Raw genomic sequence first — 22,513 nt, forward strand, 5'->3', positions numbered from 1 at the left:
AAGTCACTTGTCTCTGCCTCAGTTTCCTCACCAGGCTGGCTAGAGCTAATTCACTGGTGTAACGTGCTTGGAAAGCCCCAGCTGGAAGGTGCTGGAGCCAGGCAGGGCTGCTGGTGCATGCCCAGCAGGGGATGGCGTGTTGCACGGCCCCCGTCAGTGAATGAGCACAAGGGCTTGGGGACAGGTGAGCTGCTGCCACCCCGCGTATGGGGCCAGGCCTGCTGAACAGCTTGGCGCTGTGTGGGGTGTGGCCGCCCCCCCAAGGCGGCTGCCTGCGACCGCAATGGAGCCCGTCCGTCCTGGGAGGGGGTGCAGGCTCCCTGCCTGGCTAGGTGCCCCCCAAAGCGCGGGGCCCGCTCCTCGTCCCGCCGTCACATCCCTCGAGTCACCGCCCGCCGGCTCTCGCTCACCTGTGCATCGCCCGCTTGCACCCGCTCAGCGGCAGGCCCTGAACAGCCAGCCCCACCCACAGGTATTGACACCCCCCCCACCCATCCCCCAGCCTGCTCAGTGCATCCCTAGGCATCCATGTGCCCATCTCAAGCACGGCTGGGGTTGCACATGGTGACAGCCAGCCAGGCAGTTGCACCCCCCCCCTTGCACACACACACAGAGATGGCTGTGTGTGTCACTCTCTCACATGCTCCCTGCACATCAGCTGCCCGGTGAACACACACGCACAGAGCCTCTGTATGCAGTCAGGTACTCAGCAGACTTACGGCTGGTGTGGCACCTGGTCCCATCCATCCAGGTGCCCCCCTCCCTCCCCCAGCCTCTGTACACAGGCCCCCTCCTGCCTGTGTCCCTGCTGTGCTCTCTCTCTCTCACACACACACAGAGTGTGGTTAGCCACAGCTTTACAGTTTATTTAAAGAAATTCTTAAGCCAAAAAAAAAAAAAAAAAACCCCCACGGAGAACGTGGAGAACCTGTACATGTTTCAATAAATATGTTCAAAAGTAAAGATTTTTTCTTAAAAAACAAACAAACCACCCCCCCCACCACACCCCCCCCCCCCCCCGCCCACTTCCCTCCCAGCACAGACCTGCACATTTCACCACCCACGCTTGGCAGAGTGTAAACAGGTTAGGCAAGCGAGGCAGGGCTGGTACTGACCCATGCCTGCAATGGGGGGCAGCCCGGAGCGGCAGGCTGTGCCCGCTTCTAACAGGCTGGCACCTTCCTCTGATTGTCTGGCTGAATAAATCCACCTCCAGTGTTCCCAGGCTAGAGGCTTCAAATATTGCCCATCCAGGGGCATGCCCCAACTGGGGGGGGGAGCAAGAAAAATAACATTTAAGATGTACCTAAATCCCCCCCGAATCGTTAGGTGCGTAGCCAAGTGGTGGAGGGTTTTGTGGGACAGGATTGCTGCTGGTTACGCGCTGGAGAGCAGAGCTCCCCCCCCCAATCCCCCACCAGGCGCTGGGGTGCAAAGGGGGGCTGGTTCATGCCTGGCAGAGGCCAGCGGCTGGGGGAATTGCTGGACGTGCGCTGGACATGGGGATGAGCCGTGTGGAGGGAGCATCATTCTCCCCTGCCCCCCCCCCCAACGCTCTGAACTGCTGCAAGACGTATGAATATTTCTGGCTGGTGCCCCCCATGGCTTTGCACAGCAAGGCTGTAGTTGGCCACGCGGGGTAGGGTGGGGTGCCGTGGGTGGAGAGGGGTGGGGGAGCCGGCGGCGCTCGGAGCTGCACAATTTGGGCTGGCGCCCTGCTTTCTGACCTGGCTAACCTGCTCGAGGCCATGACGCTTTATTTGAATGGGGCACCTTTACCCACCAACTACCGCCCCCCCCGCCCACCATGGGGCCACTCAGACAGTCCCCAGAACTGCCCCTGGCAGGCCCCCGCCCAAAGAGCACCGCAGTCAGGGCCCCAGCAGTGGGCCTGATGGGCAGAGACATAAGGCCAGGACTTTTGTGGATGCCACAAACCCAAACCCATGAGCACAGGGGCTGGCCCCAGCCAAGGGATGGGACAGGGATTGGGGTGGGGGGGTGAAAGGCAACACCCCGCTCCCCGCAGTGCATGGCAGCAGTGGGACAGGCCCATGAGGCCAGGTTGGTGCTGGGGGCGGGGGGAGTGAGTGGCCCCCAGCAGGGCTCAGGGGGGTCTCAGCAGGTGGGGGGTGCGTGTGTGTGGTGGGGATGCCCCGCACCCCTCAGCTGGGAGTGCCCCTGGGTGCCTCATCCAGCTGGCTGCGTTGCCAGTGGCACTGAAGGCCTGCCCCCCCCCCCCCAGCACAACTGGGTCGTGGCGTCCGTGGGGCCCTGCCTGCTCTGCCCCCTGAGCTGGGGGAACCCAGCGGCCCCAGAGATGAGGCGAAGACACAAAGACCCAGGGCAGTCGGGGAGGGGGCTCTTACGTTAAGGGCAGTCTGACAAATCTGGGGGTGGGGGGGGGAACGAGGGGGCAGAGCCTGCCAGGCTCCAGGGCCCGTCAGGCAGGGCCCCCACTTTGCTTTTGCTGCTCCCCTGAGCTGAGGGCAGGGGACAGCCCGGGGTCACCGCCAGTGACTGGGGTAAGGTTGGTGCAGGACTCACTCCCCAGCCTCCCTCCCCAAAACAGACACCACAGAGCCCGGGGGAGAGGGGGGAGCGCAGCCTCGGCCACCCGCGTGGTTCAGCTCCTTCCTGGCTGCGATGGGCACGGACGAGGCCGCTCCGGTGCTTGAACCCTCGACACGCTCGGCAGGGTGGGGGGGCGGGGGGGCGGAAGGTGCCTGCTGCAACGGAGGGGGGCGGGGGAAATGTGCCCCTGTGCCCAGCCCACCAGGGCCTGGGGATGGCAAGACAGGCTGCTCATCAGGGATACGCAGGGTCAGGCCAGAGCTGCAGCCTCGGCCGGTCTCCTGGCTGGCTGCAGGGTAACCCCATTAACGGTGTATCGGCGGGGGGGGGGGGGGGGGAGGCTGCAGGGGTACGGGGGGGTTGCCCGTGTGCATGACTGGGGCATGGGTCTGTGTGTAAATGCACATGGGTGTGAGCACCAAAGCGTGCACGAGGGCGTTTGCGCACGGGCCGATGCACGAACGCGGGTCAGCCGGGGCCCAGCCTGGCACACGCTAAGCCCCCGCCCCTGTCCCCCCCGCCAACTGTGCAACTGTGGGGGGGTAAAGAGAAGCTTCACACACACCCCCACCTTCACCTCCTCTGCTGCGCCTGTCTGCAGCGACCGCCCCCCTCGCCCCCTTTCCCTGGGGACAGCCGATATGATTTGGGGGGGCAGGGTGGGGGACCTCTAGCCCCCCAGCACCAGGAAAACGCTCCCTCCCTGCTCCCCCTCAGTTGCCGTAGAAGCCGTAGTAGCCGGGGTCGGCGCCCCCCTCCTTGTCGTACAGGTCCCCGTTGCGGGCGGGGGGCGAGCTCTCGGCGCTGGAGGCATAGGGCGACACCCGGCGCCGTTTGCACTCCGCCTCGAACAGGCCCGAGTCCGAGGAGTCCACCGACTTGACCGAGGCCGGCTCGGCCCAGCCCTCCGCGTCCTTCCCCTTCTCCTCGCCGCCGGGCGGGGGCCTGACGTCCCGCACGGGCCGGAACCAGCCGAGCGCCCCGGGGCTGGGCTTGGCGGGGGGCTGCCAGGCGGCGGGCGGCGAGCCGAAGGGGTGGGGCTCCTGGTAGTAGGGCAGCGGGGCGTGGGGCGAGGCCGGCAGGGGGAAGGCCTTCACGCCGAAGGGCATGTACTTGTTCCCGCTGTAGGCGCCGTCGTAGGCGCCATAATCCAGGGGGGCGGCGGGGGGCTGCTGGGAGGCGAAGTACCAGCGGGGGGGCTCCTTGGGCTGCAGGGGCTCCCCATTGAAGTAGCGGCTCTGGGGAAGCGGGTACTGCTCCTGCAGGAAGGACGGGAAGCGGCTGCCGGGCAGGAGCTGCTGGCAAGTGGTGGGGTCGGGCGGGGACGGGGTCACGCGGTCGCCCTCTGCCGTCGTGTACATCCTGGGGGGGGGGACAAACACAAGGTGGGGGGTCAGGCAGGGGGTGGAGAGGAAGCTGGACGGCTGGCACGGTGTGGGGGCCCCTGGTGCCTCAGGTTGGACTCCGGCCCTGGCTGGCTTCAGCGGCGCTCTGGTAACTGAGCTGAGTTTGGGGGGGGGTCTCAGCCCCGCCCCGGGCCGGGTATCCCTGCCCGTCGCCATCCCTTCCTCCGGGCTGGCAAACTCAGCAGAGACACCCGGCCTCGGAGGGCGAGCGACAACGGTCCCTCTCACTTTTTCCACCCACGCGCGGAATAAATGTCCTTCCGTGCACCACTGTCGTGGTCCTGCGGGGATGGGCACCACCCCGAGAAACAAAAACACCCAGACAGAATCTCTCTGTTGAAAAAGTTCCCGGAGGGATAATTACTCCGGCCAGGACACGTTAGGCATTTTAGAACTCACTACTCAAAGAATCAAAGTTCAGTGAAAGAAAGAGAGGAATAAAAATTATGAAGGGCACAGACCAGTCAAAACACGAACGTTGCACTTTGAAAGAATAAAAGTACAGAGAACGTATGTGCATTGCAGGAAGGCCCAAGAAGGAACAACAAAAACACATGCGTTGGGAGGTGAGTGTGAAAGACCATGTGTGTGTGTGTGTCACACACACCCCCCCTCTCTCCCCTCCGCAGCTCTGGGGTCTCTCCCGTCCCCATGCCCCAAGCTCCTCCAAGCCCCCCCATCACCTCACCCCGCTGCCCCCACCCTCCATTCTCCCCGCTCACCTGCGCACGTGGCCCTTGTGTAGCCATGCAGGTGCGCACCTTAGCGGGAACACAGGTGAGCAACCCGCCCTCCTGCTGCTAGGGGGAGGCACGTTAAGGGGTCCTGCGGCTTCCCCATCCCCATCCACCCAATGTTTGCTACCCCTCAGTGACCCCCTTCCTTCCCTCCCAACCAATGCCCTCTGAGCACTGGGGGTGCCAGGCAAATGGGGGCCTCGGAGACGCCTGGCAGTGACCCATTGATGACTGTGCATCAAGGCACCGTCGCCCCCTGGCTGGGCTGGCCCGGCGGGGCGATGGGGAGCAAGCCAGTGGGGGGCGGGATGGGGGGATACTCACGAGTCGAAGTTGTCCCGGAAGCCCTTGGCAAAGGGGTTGTGGTCGATTTTCAGCTGAGTGATCTAGGACAACACAGGAGAGAGTCTGGGTACGCAGTCGCATTGCGTGAGTGGGACGGCATGGGGCTGGGGGGGGCAGAGGGGAAGGAGGGAGAGTCGGGGTGGGGGGGGGAAGAAGCCAGGATCCAGGGCAGCCCCCCCATCTTCCTAGTGCTCCCCCATCTGTTCCCCCAACCCTATGACACCCCCCACCCCATTGCTCCCACCACGGGCCCTGATCCACCTTTTCCCAGACACCCGTCCTCTGCTCTTCCCAGCACAAGGCAGGAGCCGGGCCATGGGGTGCGGACGTGACGCTCCAGTCCCCACCCAAGTGCACCGTGGGCGCCTCAGACCTACCCCTCTCCTTGGCACAGCACCCCCTAGTGGCTGCCCCTGAGTGTCCAAGGGGTTGCCGTGGCCCAGGGCGGCGCGGGGGCCCCGTACTCACGTCGGCGTTCTGGTAGGCCGTGACGGCGATGAATTGCGTCTCCGGGAAGATGAAGGTCTGGGTGTTGCTGGAGGGGTAGGCCTCGTCCCCTTCCCCCTCCTTCACCTCCGTCACGTGCAGCCGCGGTTGGTACTTGTGCAAGGACTGCAGCACGATCATCTGCAGAGAGCAGGGCACGGGAGTGTCACGGAAGAGGCGCGGCGCCCATAAGGGGTGCTCTGCAGCTGGGAGGGGGGGCACACTGGGACAACCCGTGGTAGGGTGATCCCCACTGCTCTGCGGGTCAATCTATGGGGGAGACCATGGCAGGCTTATCCTGACTGAGGGTACCATGGCCCTGGGGATAAGCCAGTGAGGGAACGTCCGTGGGATTCATAGCTTTAGATCGATATCATGTGGCAGGCAGTTCCACAGGCTAACTATTGGGCAAAAGGCAGCTCCTTCAGCTGGAAGGAAGGCGACAGAAAGAACGGAACAGAGAAAGCACCGGAGTCCTGGGAGTGAGCCCCACGCCGCAGAGACGTGGATGATGGGGAGTAGGTAGTGTCTGGAGGGTCCAGAAGCTGGAGGGGAGCGCTCCTGCCAGGAACAATGCAGATAGGCTGGCGGGTCTCTGTGTAGTACGCTGTAGGAGGGCGGGGTCGGTACATGGGTGATGGGGACGGGCGTCTGGCCTGTGCCCCGCGATGGGGAATGTTACCCGGGAGAGGGGGACAGGTGTCTGGCCTGTGCCCCACAACGACAGGGATGGGCGTCTGGCCCGTGCCATGGGGGGGTGGTTACCTGTGTGATGTTATTGGACGCCCCCTTGTTATTGGTGAGCTTGAGTTTTCCAAACGAGACCTCCTGGCGCATCCAGTGGGCCCCGGTGTTGGGCGAGTCGGGGTGGAGGTACAGCCGGTTACCTGCCAGAACAGCCCCCTGCTGAGTGCCGGGCTGCTGCCACGGGCCCACCAGCAGCTCCCTGCACCCACGGCCTCTGGGCCAGCCCCCCCGGCAGCCAGTGCCCCCTCCCGGCTGGGTGCCTCCGGCTCAGGGCTCGGAGCAGCACTTGGGACCAGCTTCTCCACCCAGCTACGGGGGGCGACTCCCCCCTCATCCAGCCCGGGCCGGGAAGTGCCGGCTGGGTAGGCAGGGGGCAGAGAGGCAAAATAACACATCGGTTATTTGGGGTGCTGTGCCAGCCAGGGAGCCACTGCACCGTCCCGGCTGCCCACAAGAGGGCGCTCTGGCTCCTGGGAATGCCGCGAGCGCTGGGGAGGGGAGCGGAGGGGAGGGAGGGGGGCAGCCGGTGCTGGAGGGATGGGGTGGGGACAAGAAAGGAAGGGGAGGGGCTCCCTGCTGCTCCGGGATCCAGAGATCGGCTGGTGGGCTGGTACTGGACCCTGCAGCGCCAGGGGAGTTTGGGGTTGGGGCGAATTGCAGACCCTGGCTCCCCAGTCCCGTTCGGGGAAACACGGATCCAGCTCTTCCCCCCCCAGAGGGAAAAGGCAGCCCTGAGACGCTGGCCATCGCTGCTTGAAATCTTAACCCCCACCCCCCAATCAGGAACCACCCCGAATCAGGAACCAGCTGTCAGGTCACAGCAAGCCCCCCCCCTTCTGCCCCCCAACACAGCTTCGATAGCAGGTGCCACTCTTGGGAATGGTGCAGAAGCTCCTGGCTACCCAGTCCCAGCCTCTCCCAGCAGGAGGCGCTGTAGGTGAGGGTGCAAGAGCAGTGGCTGGGGTGGGCGCCTAGCTCTCCCAGTAGGGGGCGCTGCAGGGGAGGGTGCAGGAGAACCCTAGAGACAGTGGCAAGCCCCGACCACTCCCCTGTACCCAACGCCCTGGTTCCTCAGCCCCATGAACGAGATAACTGGCCTGGATCTCTCCTTCCTACCTGGCATGTTCCCCTCGGCCTTGCCGCACTGGACCCACTTCCCGCCTTGGTACCTCCAGTGGTGCTGATCCACCAGGACGATGTCCACGCAGACCCTGTAGTGAGCCACGGGGTCCAGCCCGGAGAGGTTGAAGCTAAGAAACGGGAACATCCGCCTGGAGAGGGGACACAAACACAACCCAGCGTGTTACACTGGAGGGGACGCCCCCTGGGTCCCCAAATCACACAGCAAGACCCCCACACACATACACACACTTCCCCAGGGCAGAACATCCTTCTGCCATTGAAATCCCGTGGAGTCTGGCCACGCGGCGGGGAAAGGTCCCCCGAGGAAGGAGCTGGCTCGTGGAGGTGAGCAAGGACCCAGGTGGGATCCCAGCCCGGAGCAGGACGGAGCTGCCCTGAGGATGTATCCGTGGGATATGGGCTGGAGGAATGTGATGGCAACACAGGGGATTGGCATGTGATGGCCTGGATTGTCCTCATGCTATTATTTATTATGGTAGCGCTGAGAGGCCCCAACAGAGACTAGGGCCCCGTTGTGCCAGGCGCTGTACAAAGACACAGCGAGGCAGTCCCCACCCCAAAGAGGTCACAGTCTGATTAGACAAGACACATACAGGGTGGGAGGGGAAACTGAGGCACAGTGAGATGTGACCAGCCCCAGGTCAGCGGCGGAGCTGGGAGTAGAATCCAGGCCTCCCAATTCCCAGCTCAGCATGGAGCAGGCGCCTTGGTTACCCCTCGGCCAGCCCCATTAGGTTACCCTGTAACTACATGCCCCTAGACAAGGCCAACGCCCAGCTGGTTTCCCTGCCCAGGCAGCTGGAATGCCCCATTAATTCCTGAGCACTGGGGAGGCCCCTGGGGGTATCAAACCGGAGAGATCGGGAGAGGGCTGGGGGCAGAGTTTGCAGGAGAGCCTGAGGGAGAAGAGGAGCTGATGGCCGTTAACCATTCCTGGTATTGCAGCAGAGACCGGTCAGGATTGGGACCCACGTGTGAACATACAAAGACGCATTCCCTGCCTTGGAGAGCTAGGCACAGGGAGGGATTGAGGGAAATGGGGGGACTGGAGGAAAGAGGGGAAGCTGGGGGTGGCTATAGAAAGCAGGGGGAAGAAGCAGTAGAGAACGGAGACGGGAAGGGAGACAATGGGGTGGGGGGGTGGGGGGTGGAAGCAACCCGCCCTGAGCTGGATTATTTCCCAGCTCTTCCCATTCTGATTCCGAAGCCAGCCCAGCCAGCTGGTTCTGATCCCAGGCCCCCCCCCCAGTCCCTTGCCCCCTATCAGGGCAGATTTAGCCACTTGGCCCTGTTGAGAACGCAGCGACTTGTCAGCGGACTGCGACAGGTGGCAGCTCGGTTCTGTGTCCCATGCCCCGGCCCCCACTTCCCTCTGCCCCTCCTCCTCACTTCTCCGGTTCAGAAAGTGACCGTTTCTATTCTCAGCCCCATCACCAGGCCAGGGAAGGGCGGAGGAGCAGGAGAGAGGGAGGCAGGGAGCGAAAAGGGGAATGGAGAGCAATGGCAGAGGACAGCCGGGAAGGGGGCAGAGGAAAGAGGCAGGATCGGGTGGGGCTCACACGTCAATTTCAAATCCCTATTTCAACCCCTCTGGTTAGTGGCCTCCCCCTTCGTCAGAGCAAGAAGAGGGGTCCGAGAAAGGCAGCTGGGAAATAGGGGACCCTGTCTCCCCACTGCACGGAGGGCCCTGGCCTGGTAGGATCAGGGGGGACCAATGCAACAAACCACATCCACGCATGCCTAACAGCCACCAGCGAGGATCGAACTCAGGACCCTCAAACAATACCGGCCTCTGCTGTTTAAGCCAGGGGTTAGGGAGCGGGTGGTTGTAGACACCGGGGCTGGCCACAAGAGGGAGACATGACCACAATGTAAGGCACGCCTTTAGGGAGTGTGAGCATGGCTCCCTCTAGTGGCCAGCTTTAGGGACTGCAACAGGCTGCTGTTCCCTGCTGAGACCTAAGTCCTCTGAAGCAGCAGGGGCTGCTTTGGTTCTCAAGGCTGCAGGTTCGCTCCAGGCGGACGTAGGAACAGCCCGACTGGGTCAGAGCAAAGGTCCATCTCGCCCAGGGTCCTGTCTTCCCACAGCGGCCGGTGCCAGGTGCTTCAGAGGGAGGACACATGGCTCAGGCTCGTTATCCCAGCGACGGCAGCCAGGACCAGAGAGGAAACACAAAAGCCCTCTGCAAAGGTTGTACTGTTTTGCAGCCCCCTTTAGGAGATGCTGCCCAGTGACTGTGCGCTTTCTAACCCCCCCCCCCCCCAACTCTTGCTTCAAACACATTTCAATGAAAAGAGGTTTTGTTTGGCACATACAGCGCGTTCAGTGCAGGGTGGGAACCGCAGAGGCAGCCGAGGGAAGACACTGACAGGAGGAAGAAAACGAAACTGGCCAGGCTCCCAAAACGGAGCCAAGCGGGTTTTAGAGGCCTGATCCTCAGCGGGTGTACACTGGGATAGCGCCGTCCAAATCCGTGGTGGATTAATTATTGGTAATTTATGATGCATGCCCAGATCCTGCTGTCACCCACCCTGGTGTATAGCTGGAATGTTGCATTTATGCCAGATTTACACTGGTGTGCATCCAGAGTTAGCTTGACAGCGGCGAGTTAAAGATGCATGTTAGTGCCAGGCCCCTCTCGGGTTTACCCTGGATTTACACACTGGCTCACGCCGGATTAGCACGAGGGTAGGCAGGCCCCGAATCAGGCCCAGTCATGCTGATGTAAATATGGAGCCGCAATGCAGCCCTTCTGACCCGATCCCAGCCTTATCAATGCCAACTATTCAAAAGTCATCAAGCAGCCCCCCTCCTCCCACAATCGCTTAAAAATCTTGAAATTAAATTTTAAAAAAAATAGATGCCCTTTCTATTTGCCTTCTCGATTTTGAGCCTAGGGAAGTGGGGGGGCTTTATGACTTCAAGCCTCTCTCTGTACCACGATGGCTGGAAACTTACTGTTCTTTTGTTTTAAATGGAAGCCAAGAGTCTCACATCATCACTAGACTCCTGGAGCTGGGGCTTTCAGAACAACCAAAATCAGGAGCAAATTGCCAGAGCAAAAATGCCCGAGCTGCCACGCCTGGGATTCTGATCTGAATCCCCCTGGGAGGACTCAGGAGTGAGTCCGCTTCTGTAAGGGGGAGCGAAGTAAGCTCTTGGGGCCAGGGACCATTATTCTATTCTGTTCATACCTAGCATCATGGGGGCCTGGTCCATAGTTCCTATGTGCTACCACAATCTAGAACTAATCATAATAAGACTAAGAGCAGAATTTAATCCCCCTCCAGTCCTGCTCATATTCCTGGTGAAGCCAGGAGCTGAGGACCACGGGACGCAAGCTGTTGTCAGTTACACCAGTGTAAAATCTCCTCCCCCGCTGGTTTAAATGGGCGACGAACTGGGCTGCCCAGAGAAGGCCTGGCTGGGGCAAGGCTGGCCCAGGTTCTCTCACCAGAGCTCCCATGATTTGTCAATCAAATATGACACCCCCCCCATGCATCCAGTCCCGAACGTGGAGGGGACGGCGTAGGAGACAGCAGAGAGGAGAGCGTGTGAATATTTCTCTAGCTAGTGAATAAAAGATAGGCCAAGAGCAGGGAGCCAGTAGGGTCCTGGCCACAGCCCTGGGCAAAACGCCTGCCCGTGCTGAACTGGCTGACCTGATGGCTCGCAAGGCAGACGTCACCGGAGCCCAGGCTGGCAAGGACGCTGGGCCTCACGGCAGCTCCCCGCAGCCCAGCCTGCTGGGTCTTGGGGCTCCATGCAGACATGGTGCACCCGTGGTGTGCATGGACAGACAGGCCCCCCCGTCCCCCCACAGGAGAGTGACACACTCAGCTGCACCTCTGTTGTGTAAGAGAGACAAGGTGGGGCAGGGAACAGCTTTTAGAGGACCGCTGGGGAGCCCGAAAGCTCGTCTCTCTCACCAAGAGAAGCTGGCCCAGTAAAGAGACCCCCTCACCCACCTTGTCTCGCTACTATCCTGGGGCCAGCCCTGCAGACACCCTGTGATATGCACACAAACAACACACACACGCTCTGACCCCCTCCCATACAATCAAACACGCACAACGGTAACCCATTCACGACATAGTGACACGCACCGCGGGCCCCCCCAGAGGGTGTACGCACTATCTGGCACGCACATATCCACGTCCACGCATATGCACACCTGACACACTCACACAACGCCCCGGCTGTGCACACACACAGATTCACACGCGCGCCGTCCCCTGGGCACACTCCCGGACGCACACAACCGCTCACCGCCACAGTCCCAGGTAATCTGCCACACACAAAGACCCACCCGCTGAGCCGCACTGAGGCGGACGCGTGCCCCCCGTGGGGCGCCGCTCTTGAAACATTAACGGCCCCCTTGAAATATTCACCCCCGACGCGCTCTGTCGGAGGCCGCACGCGGGGCCAGGGGGCGCTTTGGGACCCAGGGCCGGGCTCCCCAAATCCAGGCTGAGAGCTGGGGGGGCAGGGAGTCAGGGGATGGGGGGGGGCACAATGTGGATTCAGTGGGAGCCCTGAGGTGGGGGCGGAGGGAGCCCTGCCAGAACCAGACCTGCTGGTACCGCTCCGTTTGCATGGGGAGGCCAGGGCAGCTCCCCCCTGCCCCGCAGGCTCCATTCCACCTGCCGAGCCCGGCTTTCTCCCCATCATTTCAGGGACCTCGCTCCCTCTCTGCGTTCCCCTTTTCCTCCCCCTCCCGCCGCTGCTCTTCTCTTCCTTTCTCTCTCTCTTTCCTCTGCTTCTCTCGGTCTCTCTCACTTCCTTCCTCCCCTCCCCAAGCTTGCCACAGCACATGATGCTCAAAGCCGACAGGCCAAGTCATCGCGGCGCGGCCCCCACCCCCGGCGTGGGAGGGGGATGCCGGGCGGAACCAGGAGGGGCTTTGAGCCGTCGAGCTCCGGGTTTCCTTGAAGCGCCGGCGTTTCTGATAAAGCAGGGCCCGGGGCGGAGTGATCTCAGGGCCGGGGGCGACCTGGCGGGAGCCGGGCCCCGCTTCTCAGAAACGACTTTGGAAAGCCCAGCCCAGGCTGGGCTCCTAGGGCCGGGCCGGACCTGGCGGGGGGCCAGGACCCTCCCCTCCTTCTGCATGGAAATTCTCCTCCCCGCTGCTCAAAGAGTGGCCCTGGGGTGTCCCAGGGAGTCATGGGAAGCAAATAACTTTCAGAGGTCACTTCTTCTGCCTGCTTTCACCCTTGGTTACCTCCAGGAGACCCTCATCCCAGGTCTCCTCTTCTGTACTACTGACTAGTGGGGGGCACCTCTGAGCACCCAGCCTGCCCCATGCCTTGTGCCCTCCCATGTCTAATCTGCCCCATGCCCCCAGCCTGCCCCACGCCCCTTGCCCCATACCCCAGCCTGCTCCATGACCAATGTCTAACCTGCCCCCAGCCTGCCTCATGCCCCCAGCCTGTGCCCAAGCCCAGCTGTGGGTTGGCACCAAGGCTCAGCAGCAGAGCTGGGGGTATGGGGAGCCCAGGGCTGGGATAGCGGGGGGTCAGGGTGGTGGAGCATCTGCAAAGGGGAGGAGGAAGTTGGTACAGCCCCCCTGCCCACAGCACGTGAGCATCTGTAATGCTCCTCATCTGGGTCCAGACCATGTTCCCTCTCCCCTGCCAACCCTTCTGCAGCCAAGATCTTCACGGACTCAAACTAAAACCCTGGATCCAAAGCGCCCTGAAAATCTGGGCCTGTTCAAATGCCCATCCCTGATCTGAGCCGGAAGGTTGCAAATGGCTCCAATCCAGAACTGCACCAAACCAGACCCGCTGCCCCGCTTTCAGCCAGGCATCTCCCGCGACCCATCCATTCTCCTCCTGCAGCTGAGTCTGCCCCATGCAGCGGGAGGTTCCTTCTCCACGGGAGCTTAGGTTTTATTTCAGCTCTGAGGTATCGGAGAGTGAGAAGAGGGCTGGGTTGGTGGCACCCTTCCTGCACTGGGATATTTATACCATGTTGTGCCGGCTCCTTGCCATGGTGACTTGCTGCAGACCAGGGCGGTGGGGGGCTGGGGTAGGTGCAGGTGGGGAGGGATACACTCAGCTGAGCTGCTGCCTCGGGTCTTAAGATCTTTGGTGCCCCCAACTTTCACAGACCCGAGCAGGCTGGATCCTGAGCAGAGTTCAATGGAGCTCCCCGCAGCTGGGAATCCACTCGCAGGAGCTCAGCGAGGCGTTGGGAGGCTATGCCGGTTTCCTGCCAGCTTTCCTTGCTCGATTAGGCAAATGAATTTCCCAAACCCTTGCCCCGAGGCTCCCCTGAACCTGGGGAGCGTGAGCGCTTTGCTGCTCTCCAGGAAGGTCTCTGCTCCCAGGACGCCAGGATCTCCCCCGAATAATTGTATCAGAGACGTGATCTTCATGCCGAGGGAACAAGCCCTCACCGTGTGTGGCTTCTGCCTCCCGATGCTGCTGATTTGTGGTGGCACAGAGGAGCCTGAGGGTGCCGTTTTCATGGCTGCGTCAGCAACGTATTGCCCCATATACTTATGGGGCAGGTGGGGCTGGGGCGTCTCAGGCCCGGTCTTGGTGCCATTAAACTGGTCACGTCCAATGGAAGCCGGAGTAGGCCCTGAGTTGAATCTGACGTGGAGCCAAAAGCAGCACCTCTGCACTGAAATGAAGCCACTTCTGGAGTGGAGCATGCCAGTGGCCAAACAGCTCACAGCAGCGGGGAGACCCCTGCCTCAGAGAAAGCCCCCCCTGGAGTGGATTTTCATGCCAGCATCTTTGTGCTCCGTCACTCTTGATTGACAGCAGGGGGAGGGGAATCAGGCCCCCAGTTTTAATCCAGTGCTTAGAGTTAGGCCCTCTCTCTCTGTGTCCCAGGCTTTTGAGTCCCAGGGCATTTAAGTGCCTCTGGAAGTTTATACAACCTCCCCCCACATAGTATCTGAGCACCCAAGGGTGGGGTAGTGGTGGGGAAATCAAGCCCTTTAATTATGCACCCTCCCATTAAGGCTCCTGAAAACCATTAATGAAGCCTCACAAAGCCCTGCCCCAGGAGATGGGTATCATTTTACCCATGGGGAAACTGAGGCAAGGAGGCCTGGCTATGGCAAAGCTGGGAGTAGAACCCAGGCATCCCTATGTTGAATCCGACTGGGCTACAGCAGACTTGGAGCTTTTGCAAGGCCAATGCTGCCCTCATTTGGGGGGGTGAGGGGGGAGAATTTCTTGCCCCCCTCCGCCAGATCGCTATGATCCCTGATGGGCATCTCCACTGCCTCTCCAATCACATTAGCGGCAGCCCCTGATGGATGGGCTGGGTCCCCTGTATCGTCCCCAATCCATTTGGGACGGAGATCATCATCTCTGTTTGGCTTTCACATGCGAGGGTAAGAGCCTTGGACGGAGCAGGGGGTGGGGACAGACAAGGGAGCTCTTTGGACTGGACCAGCTAGGGCTTAGCAGGAGGCATGGGCTGAGCCGCTCGACTACATGCCCAGGGTCCCCTCAGGCAGCTAGCCCACGACGCCATCCGCGCTGCTGCCGGTGGGTCTGCATGTACCGTAATCACACCTCCGATGGCAACGGAGCCAGACCTCTTGTTTGCAGAGCCCAGGCTTCCAGCGAGTTAGAAATGAAGGGCCGGATCCTCCTTCAATGGAGCGACACCAACGAACCCCAGCGGAGCTTTGACGGGAGACATCAGCATTCCTGGCTCCGTGATCATCTCGACGTCTGACTCTCACAGGCACGGGTCTGCACCAGCCAGCGATCTGACCCGTTAGATTACAGGCAAACCGGTTCATTGCTCTTATGTTGCACAGTCAACGGATGTCCAATCAGTGCGAACTACACCGCTTTGAAACTTACACCAGTTTCCCAGCCCCTATACACAGGGGGCCTGATCTTGGTTGCATGGGTGTCAGTAAGGAGCAATGACAGGTTTCAGAGTAGCAGCCGTGTTAGTCTGTATCCGCAGAAAGAACAGGAGGACTTGTGGCACCTTAGAGCCTAACAAATTTATTTGAGCGTAAGCTTTCGTGAGCTACAGCTCACTTCATCGGATGCATGCAGTAAGGAGTAAGTATCAGAGGGGTAGCCGTGTTCGTCTGGATCTGTAAAAATAAGGAGTAACTCCACTTTGTATTCGTACAGGGCCTAGCGATGGGGTCCTGATCTTGCCTGGAGTTTCTAGGTGCTACTTTAATACAAATAAATCATAATACTGTAATGATAGAAGTTAATAAAATACAGGTAGGAGCTGAAGAGAAACAGTCACGCAAAACTGTCCCATTCAATTACATCACGAGAAGGCAGACAACTAAATATTGACAATTTTGATAAGTGCTTGTCTACAAATGCAAGAAGTTTAAATACTAAAGATGGGTGAACTTGAGTGCCTGGTATTAAATAGGAGATTGATAGAATAGGCATCCACAGAAACTTGGTGGAGTGATGATAATCAATGGGTAATACCAGGGTACAAAATGTGTAGGAATGACAAAGTAGGTCATGCTGGTAGAAGAGTGGTACTTTATGTGAAAGAAAACCAAGTCAAAGATAGCAAAAATCTTAAATGAATCAAACTGCATCATAGAATTGCTATGGATGTAAATTCCATGCTCGAATAATATGAATATAGCAGTAGGGATATGCCACTGACCAGGATGGCGATAGTGACTGTGAAATGCTCCGGGAGATTAAAGAGGCTACAAAACCAGAAACCCCAATAATGATGGGGGATTTCAATTATCCGCTTATTGACTGGGAACATGTCATCTCAGGAAGAGATGCAGAGATAAAAATCTCTAGACACCATTAATGGCTGCTCCTTGGAGAGCTAGTCCTTGCACCCACAAGGGGAGAGACAATTCTTGATTTAGTCCTAACTGGTCCAAGAGGTGACTATAGCTGAACTGCTCAGTAATAGCCACCGTAATGTAATTAAATTTAACATCCTTGGGGAGAGGGGAAGTACCAGAGAAAATCACCACAGCAGCATTTAACTTCAAAAAGGGGAACTACAGAAAAATGAGGAGCTCAGTTAAACAGAAATTGCAAGGAACAGTCACAAGGGTGAAATGCCTGCAAACTGCATGGAAACTTTTTTAAAAACACCATAAGAGATGCTCAAACTATATATGCCCCAAATAAATAATAAAATAATAACAACAACAACAATAATAATCAGGAAAGGGACCAAAAATATGCCACCATGGTAAACAGAGTTAAAGAGATGCTTAGAGATAAAAAGACATGTTTTAAAAATTGGAAGTCAAATCCTATTGAGGAAAACAGAAAAGAACATACTCTGGCAAGTCAAGTGTAAAAATATAATTAGGCAGGCCAGAAAAGAATTTGAAGAGCAACTAGCAAAAGACACACACAAAAATTTTGCTCTTAGTTTTAAAGTATAACAAAAGCAGGACACCTGCCAAACAATCAATGGGGTCCACTAGTTGATTGAGGTGCTACAGGATCACTCAAGTAAAACAAGACCATTCCGGAGAAATTATATGAATTTTTTGCATCGGTCTTCACTGCAGAGGATGTGAGGGAAATTCCCACACCAGAGACATTCTTTTTGCTCAACAAATCTGAGAAATGGTTCCAGAATGAGGTGTCAATAGAGGAGGTTTTGGAACAAATTGATAAATTAAATGGTAATAAGTCACCAGGACTAGATGGCATTCATCCAAGAGTTCTGAAGGAACTCAAATATGAAACTGCAGAACTACTAACTGTGGTATGTAACTTATCGCTTAAATCAACCTCTGTACCAGATGACTGGTGTTTAGCAAATGTAATGTCAATTTTTTAAAAAGGCTCCAGAGGTAATCCTGGCAATTACAGGCTAGTAAGCCTGACTTCAGTACCAGGCAAATTGATGGAAACTATGGTAAAGAACAGAATGATCAGACATATAGATAAACATGATATGTTAGGGAAGGGAAAACATACCTCACCAATCTATTAGAATTCTCTGAGGGTATCAATAAACATTTGGACACGGGTGATCCAGTGGATATAGTGTACTTGGACTTTCAGAAAGCTTTTGACAAGGTCCCTCAGCAAAGGCTCTTAAGCAAAGTAGGCAGTCATGGGATAAGAGGGAAGGTCCTCTCATAGATCAGTAACCGGTTAAAAGATAGGAAACAGAGAGCAGGAACAAACAGGTTTCACAGTGGAGAGAAGTAAATAGCAGGGTCCGCCAAGGATCTGTACTGGGACAAGTGCTGTTCAACACATTCATAAGTGGTCTGGAAAAAGGGGTAAGGAATGAGATGGCAAAATTTCAGAAAGGGAATAGGGAAGTGTTATTTACCCCTTCACATAACACAAGAACCAGGGGTCACCCAATGAAATGAATAGACAGCAGGTTTAACACAAACATAGGGAAGTATTTTTTCACAGAACGCACAGTCAACCTGTGGAACTCATTGCCAGGGGATGTGGTGAAGGCAAGACAATAACTGGGTTCAAAAAAAAAAAAAAGAGAGTTAGATAAGTTCCTGGAGGACAGGTCCATTAATGGTGATTAGCCAGGATGATCAGGGACGCAGCCCCATGCTCTGGGTGTTCCTAAACCTCTGACTTCCAGAAGCTGGGACTGGATGACAGGGATGGATCACTCGATCATTGCTCTGTTCTGTTTGTTTCCTCTGAAGCGTCTGGCACCAGCCACTGTCAGAATACAGGACAGTAGGCTAGATGGACCATTGGTCTGACCCAGCATGGCCATTCTTCTGTTCTTATAGTCAGTGGGTTACAGGGCTCAATTCTCCTCCCACTTACCCCAGGTTCACTCTGGTGTAACTCAGCTGACCTCATTGGCGTTACTCTGGATGAACACCAGTGGGAGTGCACAGAGCATCAGGCCCCTCAGCGTGAGAATTGGTGTGAGATCACAGTTGCTTCCCCCGTTGCTTAGGTCATGGTTGACTCTAGCCCACTGGGGCTAGCAGAAATGTGTCCCGGTTACAAGCTGTTTCCATGGGCACGTGGAATCGCTCCCCATGACCCCACACCCAGGTACAACCCTCCTCACTCATTCCACCCCACGCCGACTGCGGTAATGCGGCGTCAGGGAGTTGCTCCCCGTGGGCCCTGCAGCGTTTCAAACTTCCTCCTGGGGCTGAAGGTTTGGTTGTTTTTCCACTGAGCTTCTCTTTTGCTTTTTCAATCGCACATCGGGGCGGCAGCAAACGGAGCGTAACAGACCACACACACACACAAAATTACCACCTCCTATTGGCACCGACCGACGATGCACACGCAGGCCCACACAATCAGCTGGAAAGGGGAGGCACCCTGGGGAACGAGGGGCCTTAAAATTACAGCCAGACCAAAGGAAACTGATGCTCTGGGTTCACTGGCAGTTTTGACAGGTTAAACAAAGAAAATTATTTGGGGCCAAACAAAATGGTCTGTTTGACCCCAAAGGTTTCGGTTTTGAGCATTCTTAAATATTTTTGAATTTGAAAAGAAAATAAAGGCAACGTCAAACCGGAAAAATCAAAATGTTGAGGACCCCCCCCCGCCCGCTGCCGAACAATTTGGTGAAACTGACGCAACCTGCGAACGGTTCTCACTCGCGCATTTTGGCCCCGAGACTTTCAGCTGAAAATTTTCGCCCACCTCTAAGGAAAACCCTCTTCCGGCCGGATCCTCAGCTGGTGTCTATCGACCTAGCGCTCCTGATGGCAGAGGGGCTTTGCTGATTTACAGCGAACCAAGACGCCGGGCCGGATTCTGCGCCACATCACGGCGGCAGAACAGAGAACCAGCCCTCTTGACTCAATCGTTCAGTGTGCTTCTCCTAACCCAGATACCGTCGGTGAAGCAACATCGGGGATTGTCCCCAGCTACAGAGCGCTGGCTGGCCAATCAAAAGGCACACGGATTGGTGTGACCAAGTCGTTCTTAAAGGTTGTCTTCTTTTAAACAACTGTGTGGAATTTCCTGAACACACTGATTTCAGCAGGTTTCCACCCCTTCCCCTTATCTTTCATTTGAGGATTTTAAAAGCACTTGGCAAAGAGCAATGTATGAAAGCTCACAATCTCCCCACAGGAGGTGGGCCATCCCCATTTAAAGATGGAGAAACCGAAGCGTAGGGTCTTGGCCCCAAGATCACAGAGAAAGAGCTAGGGATAGAACCCAGGAGTCCTGCCTCAGGCCTCTGCACGCGGACCACAGCCGGAAATAGAATCCGCCCTCCAGCCTGTCTGTGACCGCCAGCCCCCCAGCCCAAGGAATAGAAGCCAGGAGTTCCACCTTGTGGGTCCCCCCGGCTCTCACCACTAGACCACATGAGCATGTCCACAAACAAAAATTTCTTCTTCCCTTCACAGAGACTTCAGCAGGGTGTCCAGCCGGAGGGGATCACATGGAACACCGGTGGAGGCAGGGGATACACACGCAGAGCTGTGCCAGGCAGAGAACATCTGCAAAGCTCTCGCCAAACCAGTACGGCGCCAGGACCCACCCTCTGGCTGAGGGTTCAAATGTAGCACACGTCTCCCGGCCGAGCCACAGTCTGAGCAGCCGTTCTCAGCCTGGCTTGGTCAGTAACAGCTCGGGGAGGGGGGGAGGAGCTGGAGTGCTGTGGCAGAGAGTTTACAAGGGCATAGATTCTGTTCAGACCAGACCACCTGTTTCCCCCATTGTAAGGAACAACAACGACAGCCCTGGAGTCCCACTGAGTTACCCCAGCTGAGTTCCTGGCTCCCTTGGAGTTTAAGAAGCCCTGGCAGGATCTGTCTGGTATCTGCTTGTTACTACACATTACGGGGCCTGCTGATATTGCTGGTAACCTCCCCACACGCACACACTTCACTGGTTTCAGTGGGAGGTTTGGCCCTGATGGATTTATTGGTAGTAAAGTAAGAACGCATTGTCGGCATGAGTGATAAAATCCAATCCCAGGAAGGATCCAAATGTGTCCAAGGCTGGTTGGGATTAAAGGAGAGAAATCGGGGGGGGGGTCTCTAAAAGCAACACAAGAATGTTCTCAAATTGGGCAGCCCAAACTGGAGTCAATCCATAGTTGATGCCACAGCATCCAGCACGGATCCCTGAGCCCTTTACATATTGATAGAAAAAGATTCCCCTTACCCACCACTGGAATGCAACCACCTCTGGGGGGGAGCTCAGCAGCTGTGTAAGGGTTTGATCCAAAGCCAGTGGAAACAGTTCAACAGGCCATAATAGCACCCAATAATGCTGCACAACGGTTTCAGATAGGAAGCGAAGTGCCACAGAGCTTGAAGAAATGTTTGTTCCTATGGCCAGATGGGCAGTTTTTAGATTCTGGAGCAGAGCAGAGGGGAGATTTTAGGTGGTTTTAGACCTTTTTTTTTTTAAGCGCTAGTTAAAAATAATCCACTGGTCTGGTGACATTGTGGGAGATGTTAGAGGCAGGTTTTCTCTCCACAGGGTTGGCTGAGGCCTTATGCAAACGTGTGCGCTTGAAAGCAGAAACTCGGTCTCTGATTTTTAAACTCAATGGTCCAGACTCTCATTTGGTGGAAACGAACGCAGCTCCACTGGTTTCAAAGAAGCCACAGCGATTTACACCCACTGAGAACTTGGCCCCTGTTTGATAGCATTTTCTATCCACTTTCCGCTGGTGTAAATGGAGGGCCAAGGGGAACCTGCCCCACACTCCCTACTGAAATCGATAGAGGTAGGGTAAATCTGGAGTATCGACGTAGTGAGTCAGGGTGGCTATTTTAACCTAGGCCTTTCCTATTTAAATGTCTCCTCCTGCACGTGGCTGCATCTAGACTGCTGGACTGCCCCATCCCTGTGCACTGTGTCAGCAGGGGACACGCAGGATCAGGCCACCCCCCCACACATGCATTGACTCAGCAGGAGACACGGCGGTTGCCTGATGGTGCGAGACTCTGAGTTCTTCGCCTGCCTAGCGCAAAGTCGGATTCTTAGGTGACAGCCGTCCTGCCTCCGGGCACAACTCCAATACGAGCCCTTGGGGACCGGGCTGTGATGAGCTACCGAAATCAACAGGAAGCAATTGCTGAAGTTAAATCTAAACATTACTGAAAGCCACGTGGCCCTGCCCTGCATGTAACACAATGAGCTAGTGCAGAGGTGGGCGAACTACGGCCCGCGGGCCACATCCGGACCGCGGGACCCCCCTGCCCAGCCCTTGAGCTCCTGGCTGGGGAGGCTAGCCCCCAGCTCCTCCCCCGCTGTCCTCCCTCCCCTCAGCTATGCCGCCGCGTGTGGCTTACGCCTGCCCACCTCCCAGGCTTTCCAATAAGATAAGGGGCAGGAGGTCCCGGGGGGATGGTCAGGGAAGAGGGGTGGTTGAATGGGGCAGAGGTTCTGGGAGGGGGGGCAGTCAGGGAACAGGGAGCCGGGGGGATTGGATGGGTCAGGGGCTCGGGGGGGGGGGGGCTGTGAGGGGGAAGGGGTGTGGATAGGGGTTGGATGGGGGGTGGTCCCGGGAGGGGCATTTAGGAACGGGGGGAGGGGCTCGGGAGGGGGCCGTCAGGGGACAAGGAGCAGGGGGGTTGGATGGGTCAGGAGTTCTGAGGGGGGCAGGAAGTGGGAGGGGGCGTATAGGGGGCGGGGGCCAGCCTGTTTGGGGGGGGTACAGCCTTCCCTTCCCGGCCCTCCATACAGTTTTGCAACCCCAATGTGGCCCTCCGGCCAAAAAGTTTGCCCACCCCTGATCTAGTGGCTAAAGCGCTACCTGGCGACTCCGCAGATGTGGGTTCTAATCCCCTCCCTGGCAACAAGGCTTGGGCAAACCATTATTTTGAGGCTTTATTTCCCTCTCGTCTATTTATGCTCCATGCTCTTTTAGTGCTGAGCACAAGGAGGCCTCTTTGGCGTCTCTAGGCACGACCGCCCTGGGTGTGGACACGTCTGGCTGGCGTGAGAACGTCTCATCTGCGTTATAGGCTCTCTTCTAGCAAGGGAGATTCTCCTTCAGCTCAGAACACTGGAGGATCTACCAGGACGCTCCACGTGGCCATAGGACACAGCGCGGCCTTGCCTGTGAAATCCTACCTGACCTCCTGTTTGTTACACTAGAATACAGGTGCCGGGCCCTTGTTTGCTGCATACGAATGTAACCCA

At 57.5% G+C, this 22,513-nt stretch overlaps 1 protein-coding gene across 1 annotated transcript in view; it reads right to left on the reverse strand.

Annotated features, from left to right (window-relative positions):
* Positions 1–3,156: 3,156 nt before the first annotated feature.
* Positions 3,157–22,513, reverse strand: part of TBX21 (T-box transcription factor 21) — a 32,884-nt gene continuing 13,527 nt past the window's right edge. The window contains exons 2-6 of the mRNA XM_084615728.1: positions 7,412–7,566; positions 6,314–6,435; positions 5,531–5,689; positions 5,042–5,103; positions 3,157–3,936 (exon numbers count right to left, since the gene is read on the reverse strand). Coding sequence (XP_084471854.1) covers positions 3,288–3,936; positions 5,042–5,103; positions 5,531–5,689; positions 6,314–6,435; positions 7,412–7,566 — 1,147 coding nt within the window. The 3' untranslated portion in view covers positions 3,157–3,287. The remainder of the gene's footprint in view (positions 3,937–5,041; positions 5,104–5,530; positions 5,690–6,313; positions 6,436–7,411; positions 7,567–22,513) is intronic.

Source organism: Lepidochelys olivacea (assembly GCF_965140295.1).
Source record: "Lepidochelys olivacea isolate rLepOli2 genome assembly, chromosome: 27".
Classification (NCBI taxonomy): Eukaryota; Metazoa; Chordata; order Testudines; family Cheloniidae; genus Lepidochelys; species Lepidochelys olivacea.